The sequence below is a fragment of the Bison bison genome, unplaced genomic scaffold (genome assembly GCF_000754665.1).
Source record: "Bison bison bison isolate TAMUID 2011002044 unplaced genomic scaffold, Bison_UMD1.0 scf7180017864146, whole genome shotgun sequence".
Taxonomy (NCBI): Eukaryota; Metazoa; Chordata; class Mammalia; order Artiodactyla; family Bovidae; genus Bison; species Bison bison.
Window position 1 is genome coordinate 12,478,391 of NW_011494718.1, and position 9,031 is coordinate 12,487,421.

The 9,031-nt window shown below is 41.4% G+C and overlaps 1 protein-coding gene across 12 annotated transcripts in view; it reads left to right on the forward strand.

Moving 5' to 3' along the window:
* Window positions 1-9,031, forward strand: part of TLN2 (talin 2) — a 499,482-nt gene that overhangs the window by 292,231 nt on the left and 198,220 nt on the right. For all 12 annotated transcript variants that reach the window (XM_010840783.1, XM_010840793.1, XM_010840795.1 and 9 more), the window contains one exon: window positions 1,468-1,595. In XM_010840783.1, the coding sequence (XP_010839085.1) occupies window positions 1,468-1,595 (128 nt within the window). The remainder of the gene's footprint in view (window positions 1-1,467; window positions 1,596-9,031) is intronic.

Genomic DNA, 9,031 nt, shown 5'->3' on the forward strand with positions numbered 1-9,031 from the left:
CAATCATGTTGAGCTGTGGTGCAGGTTGATGTCCACTGTGTGCTGCCGGCCATCCTGAGAGGGGCTTTGGTTGGCTTCCCATCGGGGGTCCTGGTAGCCACTGCTGTCTCTCTCTGTCTTCTGGCTTTGCAGGAAATACTCACCATTCACATGTACTACTGCTTTCTTAGCTCACATCTAGAAAACAAGGATGGATATTGGTCAGAAAATCAGTATTTCTCATTAACTGAAAGATATTCTCTCAATAACATTTAAAATTTTTGCCATTAAGCAATTGTTTAAACTCAGATGAATCATTCAATTTATCTGAGTTGCAGTTACCCAGTACGTAAGATGTGGGCTTTGACTAGACAGTCCCAAAGACTTCTGTTGGCCCAAGGAAAACATCTTCCTTCCTCTCTTACTTCTTTCATTCTTCCCTGTATTCCTTCCCTTTCCTCTCCTTTTACTTATCAACCTATTGGCTCTTAGCAATAATGTGGGAGGAGGAGGGTCAGCAAAATGCAGCCACGGTGTCACCTGTGTTTATAAATATTAAAGTTTTATTGGAACCACATCTCATTTGTTTACATATTGCACACTGGTAAATCCCCTTCTTTATCACATAATTGTCTACGTATTGTCAGTGGCCGCACTCGCATTCTGACGGCAGAGTTCATGGCCCAGAAGATGTAATTTGTTTACTCTCCGGCATTTTACAGGAAAATTTTGCTGGCCCCCAAGTTAGCAGATGGAGGAAGGACTTGGAGAAATGAGGCTGGCAGGCCAGAGGGAGAGAGAGATCCAGACAATAAGAAAATGCTTGTTGGTTTAAGGCTCAGGGCCACAGGTCAGAGTGTACATCTGAAAGTGTTCTGGGGGTCATTTAACTAGAGAAAGGAAAGACAATAAATAGCAACACAAAGTGAGGGGGTCAGGAAACAGGAGAAAGACTTCAAGTGCAGTGCCTTCCTGATTCCTGGACTGTGTATTTGCTTATCATTTCACCCAGATGTCTGCAGTACTGAGTGCTTGTCTGTTCTGTTTATCTTGGGGTGGGGATTGGGTTGATTTTTACTTCTAGGTAATTTTTCTATTAACTTTATCACTTAGGGTCATAAAAATCTATTGCATTTCTGTCCCCTATGAATCTGGTCATTATACAAGGACTTCCCTTGGCCCCTTTATTTTTCACAATCACTTCTACCTCCCTAGATTGCACTCAAGCTTTAGTTTTAATATACTGGGCATTGCTGATGCCTTCCATCCATAGGCAATTTGGGCACGGACTTGTTTTCCCTTTGCATTAATTCTGTGACGCTACAGTCGCTCACAGCGTCCTGAATGAATGCCTCACTCTGGCTTGGCTGGCACGCTTCCCCTCATCTCCCCAGAGAGGGTAGGCTTGGGTGCCAGGAACATGGAACTGGAGAAATCGTGTTGGTCCCCCCAAGCTCCTGATGCTTTTTGCTTCCTCTTGTGTTGCAGGCTCGGGATGATATCCTGAATGGCTCCCACCCTGTCTCCTTCGAGAAAGCATGTGAGTTTGGTGGATTTCAAGCCCAGATTCAATTCGGACCTCATGTGGAGCATAAACACAAGCCTGGATTCTTAGAGTAAATGACCATTTGGTTTTTCTTTTTTCTGTTGTTTTCACTATTTATTTTTGAGCTTGTTATGCAACGTACACACTGTAGGTTTGGTCAGTTGTGAGACTGTTAGTTTTTACTTGATTCAATATATAATGACATTTGTGGAGAAAGCAAGGGGCCTCGAAATTCAGTGTTGGGATAACTATGAAGAGGGCTTTTTCCACTTTTGGGCAGGATGTGTTTTCCTCTGGACCACAGGGTCTGCGGTACCCCTCCAAGCTACTGTCTCAGGCAGTGGTCCCCAGCCTTTTGGCACCTGGGGCCAATTTCATGGCAGATAATTTTCCCAGGAACAGAGTGGTAGGGGATGGCTTCAGGATGCTTCAGACACTTTACATTTATTGTGTACTTTATTTCTATTATATTACATTGTGATGCATGAGAATTTAATATGGGAATCAGCCATTGCTGATCTGACAGGAGACGGAGCTCAGACGGAAATGGCAGCCATAGGGAGCAGCTATAAATACAGATGAAGCTTTGCTCACTCAGCACTCACCTCCTGCTATGCAGCCCAGTTCCTAACAGGCCATGGACCCAGTACCAGAGGTTGGGGACCCCTGATCCAGGTTATCTCTGGAACTGAGATACTCGCTTTTCCCATCTTCTGAAATCTCTGCTCTTTAGAATATTCTTCATATGGGGCAGCATTTTGTCATGTTGCATTTCTTTTAAAGACTTCAGTATTAGAGCAACAGAGTATAAAAGAGAGAGTTTCACATCATTTAGTATAATTTAGTGAAATTGTCACTGCTCTGAAAAAGTGTGATGTATATATTTTTAAATACTGGCTCTACACTTCCCACCCATCTGGTCTTTGGTTTGATTTTATGAAATGATGGGGGTGATTTTTCTGGTTCAGTACTTACGGGTTCAAGAGAAAGCTAACCCTCCAGATTCATCACTAAGATTCGTCACTGAACATGGGCCTTAGGAACTGGGTTTCCTAGAGATGTCCAGCAGACAAGCCTCACCATTTGTAGGCAGCTGTTTGTCAGAGGTCATCTTCCCCTCTGGTTTGGCCTGGGCTTCTCCAAGGATTTTGTCTCTTTCTTTCTCTGATAATATTTCTTTCCTTTATCTGGTTTCCCCCACTTGTTCTTTCTCTCTTCCACTTCCTCTTAGATCCAATGAAATATTTGGCTGAGCCAAAAATATCACTACAGGAAGTCTTAACCTGGTCAAAATCATGCTCTCACGTAGAGTGCAGCTTTTGCAGAGGCTTTGCAAGTGGGGACCTGACAGGAATGCTGACCGGAGTGGGCAGGCGTCATCTTTTCTATAGGATACACCAATGTGAGGTGCATTAAGTAGGTCATTCATCATATTGTATCTGAGTCTATTGAAAGGAGACAATAACAACTGCTTATTTGGCCCCTGACCTCACTTTTGCTTTGGTGGAAAGTAATTGGGACCAGCACGTGCCCTGAGGTAAAAAGGAAATCAGACTCCTCTCCGGGTGGCAGAGAATGCCTGGGCCGTGTGCTGTTGGGTCTAAACTGAGTTGTTATTAAAAAAAAAAACCTCTGCCCTTGGGTTGATGAATCCCAGGGAGCCCTTCCAAAGTGATGCTTTGTCCTACAGTATTCCATATAGCAACCTTGAGTTTGAGACTAGCTCTAGGCAGGTCCTGTCATTAAGTTTATTCTGCATCCTCCAAATGAGTCATTTGGCCAAGTTCCTCAGGGCCACTTGTATCCAGTTGGTCTGACTTCCTTCCTGCAGGAGCCTTGGAAATTTGCCTTTCTCTGTTCTTATACCCCAGATGCCTTCCAGTAACTGAAAGCACATGAGCTTTTAGTTACTCTCACCTTCCTGGATTCTGCCCTCACAGTTGGTCCCTCAGATACATTTGGTATCATAAACCTATGGATTATGGCCACGGAAACTGACAGCACAAAGAACTAATTAAGCCCCGGAGGGAGGAAATGTATTTTGTTTCTTTGAGTGACTGATGAAGCATGGGAGAAAGTGAAGAGATTTGTGAACCAAAAAGTTTTACGTTTAGTTTTTAAGCTTTCATACCTGTGAGCCTGTGTGGCCCTCCCTGATCAGGAGGTGATCCAAATTCAGCCTTGCATTGGGTACCTGAAATGATGCTACCCTGGTCATTTTATTTATGCCTTTTCTCTGGAGCTTTTGGATGGATAATCCTCAGGGCCTCCTTGTGAATTGAACAAGCAGTATATTTTTATGCTATGGATGCAGAAGAAGCAGCAGAGAGGAGAAGTGGCTTGTTCGTGGTTACATAGACTTTTTCTGCAGGTAGCTTCTGACTCGTCACATTGGGATTTACATTTTTTACAAACAGATGTCTACTTGGAGGGCAAAGTTGCCCCCTTCACTGGTCTCCCAGTATGCAGCAAGATTAGGAAAGTAGTTTAAAATGTGATCTCAGGATTCTTTGGCTTCCGCTCTGTTGTGCCTATTACATCCCAGTGAGTGTCATCACACCACCGACTGCTTGTGTGTGGATTACGTGCAGTATCAGCATGCTGGTATTGCTCACACACTGTCTCCTGGGACTTATGGGCACACCTACACTCTATTAAAGACGTGCCTTCTCTTAGTAATGTGAGGTCACCAAGGTTAAGCAATTGTGTTCAACTTTCTTGTTTCTGAGATTATGGTATAAAGCTCAGGACTCTAATGGTATATGTATCCTTACTCGGGTTCCAGATTAAAATAAGCTTATGTGCCTCATAGAAATTATTTTTCTTATTAATTTGATTTACTCTTTAATTAGGCCAAGTTTAGTCTAGGTAATGAAGCATTTTTATTTAATGTAGATGTTTAATTGTGTATATTATTGCACATATATTACAGGTAAAAACTTGCCTGAGAATATTCATCTCCTTTTAAACAAAACAGCGAGGTCACAGTTCCCTGACTGTATGTTGGATAGTCTGAGACCTTTCAGGGTTAGGGTCCCTGTGCTGACCCTGGTGACAAACCATGTCTGCTAGTCTTTGTTTTTCACCATCTTGCTGTCATATATACTGTTGGCTTTGAACAGTTCACAGTTAAAAAAAAATAAAAGATTGGCCTTGTCACACAGCCTGGTTGAAGATAAAGCCAGGCAGAGATTTTACTCACACAGCTTTTGGGTAAGGTACATGGAGGGATGTTTAATGACTTTAATTCCTTTCTTTTTAACTTTTAACGATAAAATTAATTTTCTTTTAATTTTTTGAAAATTTGTGTAGCACTTGTGCTCAGAGTCAGCATACTATGGACCTTTTTTTAAAAAAAAAAAAAAGCTTTATTGAGGAATAATCGACAACTATGTATATTTTAAAGTATGCAACTTGATGATATGATGTCCATATACATGTAGAATGATTACCAAGATCAAAATAACTAACATCCGTTACCTCACATTGTGTTGTGTCTGTGTGTGTGTGTTGAGAATGCTTATCGACTCAGCAACTTTGAAGTACACTGAACCATGTTATTAACTGTAGTTGTAATGCTGTGTGCCAAATTCTTACTGTAAATTTCATACACTTTGACCTGTATTATGCAGTTTACCTCTCTCCCCCAGCCCTCACATCCACCCTTTCTATCTTCTGTTTCTGTGAGAATGGCTTAAGAAAGAACTCTGCATGTTAGTGATACCATATAGTTTCGGTCATTCTCTGTCTGGCTATGTCACTTAGCATATTGCCCTCCGAGTTCACCTGTGTTGTCACAAATGGCAGGGTTTCCTTTTTTCCTACGGTGGAAAATATTTCATTGTATATATCTACCACACATGTTCTTTACCCATTCATCCATCAAGGGACATTTACGTTGTCTCCCTATCTTGGCTATTCCAAATAATACTGCAGTGAACATGGGTTGCAGACCCTGACTTCAGTTTCCTTGGCGACACACCAATGAGCGAGATTGCTGGATCATACGGTAGTTACTATGGGCCTTTTTATGAGTTTTGGGGTTTGTTTGTTTGTTTTCACCTTTCTTAAGACCCCTTAATGATTTCTGTACTCAGAAGCACCTTAGTGAAGGTGCTTATTGAGAAAAATGAAAATCAGAGACTAAACGATTCTCAGAGTTTTCAGAAATTTAAGAATTATTTAGTGTCCCCCAGCTGCTCTATTGTTGGGAAAATGGGTGCAAGAGAAACAGGGAATTTCAGAGACACAAATTTAGTGGACTAATTTAACGTACCTTCCTCAGGAAGTGATAAGTAGAACAAGATCAAAATAATACAAAGAAAATGTTTTAGTCAAGAGAATGAAATAGAAATTCAGAGAGAATCAACAGAACCCGAAGCTGCCTGTCTGAAAAAATTAATAAAATGTATAACTCTCTGGTAGATTTGGTCAAGTAAAACAAAAGAAGAAAGAGGCAAAAATAATCATTAGTAATGAATTATAGGGGAAGAACTTCAGATAAGGATTTTAAAAATCATAAGAAAATGAAATGGAAATTTGAAGCCAAAAATTGAAGATCTAGACAAAAATGGATAATAAGAAAATCTGGATGGATCTATGATCTTGAAAGAAATAGTCCTCATAATATAAAATAAATGAATCAAAAACAAAACAAAACAAAAAGTAGCTTCACTTTGTTTCAGAGAACAGAAAGAGGAAAAAAAATTCCTCACCTTACCTTGAAGCTAGCAGATCAAATAGCAAAATTGAACTGAATACAGACCAATAAAATTTTAAACTCAATATGGGTCCTACCTAAAATTCATAAAAAATCAGTAAAGTCCAGCATTACTTCTGTTGATCTGTAACTGCAAGTTATAACTGGTTTCTCTAGGAATGCAAAATTCATTGTTCAATAAATAATTTATTCATGTCTTCTGCCTGGTAAGCTCTACTGCTACTGCTGCTACTAAGTCACTTCAGTGTGTCTGACTCTGTGTGACCCCATAGACATCAGCCCACCAGGCTCTCCTGCCCCTGGGATTTTCCAGGCATGGACACTGGATTGGGTTGCCATTTCCTTCTCCAATGCATGAAAGAGAAAAAGTGAAAGGGAAGTCGCTCAGTCGTGTCCGACTCTTAGCGACCCCATGGACTGCAGCCTACCAGGCTCCTCCGCCCATGGGATTTTCCAGGCAAGAGTTCTGGAGTAGGGTGCCGTTGCCTTCTCCAACATTGAGGACAGCAGTGTAAAACAGTCAAACATTCCTTCCCTGATGGAACTTTTGTTCTAGTGTAGAGGGAGATAATAAGTAACAAAGAAGTTACGAAATAAGGAAAGGAAAAAGAAACAACTTCAGGATTAGAAAAATGAAACTGTCAGTTGCAAGTGATAGGCTTATCTACATAGATAATTCACTCAATCTGTGAAGAAATTTATCAGAACTGTTAAGAGAAAAGCAGCTTATCATCACCTAGGTCCAGACAACCATGGTATTCATCTGCAGGACTGAAAAATAAATGTATAGATATGTTTGTATGTGTGAAATATATGGAAGACTCACAACTAATCCCAATTTCTTAGAAAGCTATAGTAATTTAAACACTCTATTATTAACATAGGGTGATGTAAGAGTTCTAAAGGTGCCTTGCTGCTGCTAAGTTGCTAAGTTGCTGCTGCTAAGTTGCTTCAGTCGTGACCGACTCTGTGCGACCCCATAGACATCAGCCCACCAGGCTCCCCCGTCCCTGGGATTCTCTGGGCAAGAACACTGGAGTGGGTTGCCATTTCCTTCTCCAATGTGTGAAAGTGAAAAGTGAAAGTGTCTGACTCTTAGCAACCCCGAGGACTGCAGCCTACCAGGCTCCTCCGTCCATGGGATTTGCCAGCAAGAGTACTGGAGTGGGGTGCCATTGCCTTCTCCAGACGAACTTGCCTTAATGAAAGTTAAAACAGTAGGCAAAAGACGTTTTCCAAATGGGGCTTTCCAGATGACTCGATGGTGAAGAATCCTGCCAGGGCCGGAGATGTGCGTTTGATCTCTGGGTCAGGAAGATGCCTTAGAGAAGGAAATGGCATATTCTGGCCTGGGAAACCCTATGGACAGAGGAACCTGATTGGCTACAGTCCAGGGAATCGCAAGAGTTAAATATGACAGAGTGACTGAGCACCCTCACTAGGGAAAAAGATCAAGATAATGCACAGGCACTTGAGAGAAGAGGAAATTCAACTTACTTGTAAAGATAGGGAAAGATATTCAGCCTCGTAAGCAATGTAGAATGCAAAATCAATAAGGATATAGCTTTTTCATGCCTCTCAGATGGGCACACATTTTAATGTATGAAGACACCAGAGCACAGAGGAAATGATATTTTATAAGATGAATCTGTTGAATTTAAAAATACAAAGAGAAACAGAATGTATTGTTTATAGACACAAGGAGAGGTAGGAACATAATAAACCATGCATGGAAATTACCTTCAGGAAAATGACTACCTATAGGGTGAGAAAGAAGGATGGTGTGGGACTTCAGCGCAATCTGTAATTTGTTCTTTAAAGCAGAGAAGTAGCAATCATAAAGCGAATATGACAATATGGTAACGTGTATTTATCCTTGATGATTGGTATATAAGTTGAGGTGTATACTTTATACTTCGTGTTTCCACAGTTAATGTCTTTAAAAAGGATAGTTGCTGTAGTCTGTGTGAGAGGTGATAAAAGCTTGTAATCACTGAGGTTGGATATATACCACGTAGTAAGGAAAAAATTAAGAGACCTTGGAGGTCAGGCTCAAAGGTTCCGTGACCCTGGATGCCTCGGGGAGAAATGGTGCAGTGGTTGGGTGCAGGCAGGCAGGGGGAACCACCGTCCTCCTTGGTTTCACCCTCGTCCTATTACCGTGTTCCTTAGGAGTGCTTCACTGAGAAAACACTGCAGCCGGGGTATGAGTCTCTGAGGAAGGCTTCAGAGAGGACCTCGAGATTTTCCCCCACAAACTCAAGATAATTCTACTGTCAACAAACAAAGCCTTTGACACAGTACGAAGTCTTAAGTCAGTTTTTCTCTTGGCATCTGTTCAAACACATATTCCTCCTTTGTAGTTGGCCTTCTGTGTGTGCTTTTGTCAGAATAACTTGGCTGTGGATTCTGTTTTCAAACCCACAGTAAAGCAAGAGTTTCGCCTTTGTATCTCCCCAGCTCTGTCTTACCCCCTCTTCCTCTCCACTGCCCATGCACTGGTTCCTCTGGTTGGCTTTTTAAAAATTTTTTGGAGATAATGCCATTTTATTTATTTATTTGTGTATTTATTTTTATATTTAACTGTAGGATAAGTGCTTTCCAATGTTGTGTTGGTTCCTGCCATTCATCAGCATAAACCAACCATAGATATAGTTATGCCCCTCCCTCTTGAACCTGCCTCCCATCCCATCCCTCTAGGTTGTCACAGAGCCCGGTTTGAGCTCCCTGAGTCACACAGCAAATTCCCACTGGCTGTCTATTTTACCTGTGGTAGTGTATATGTT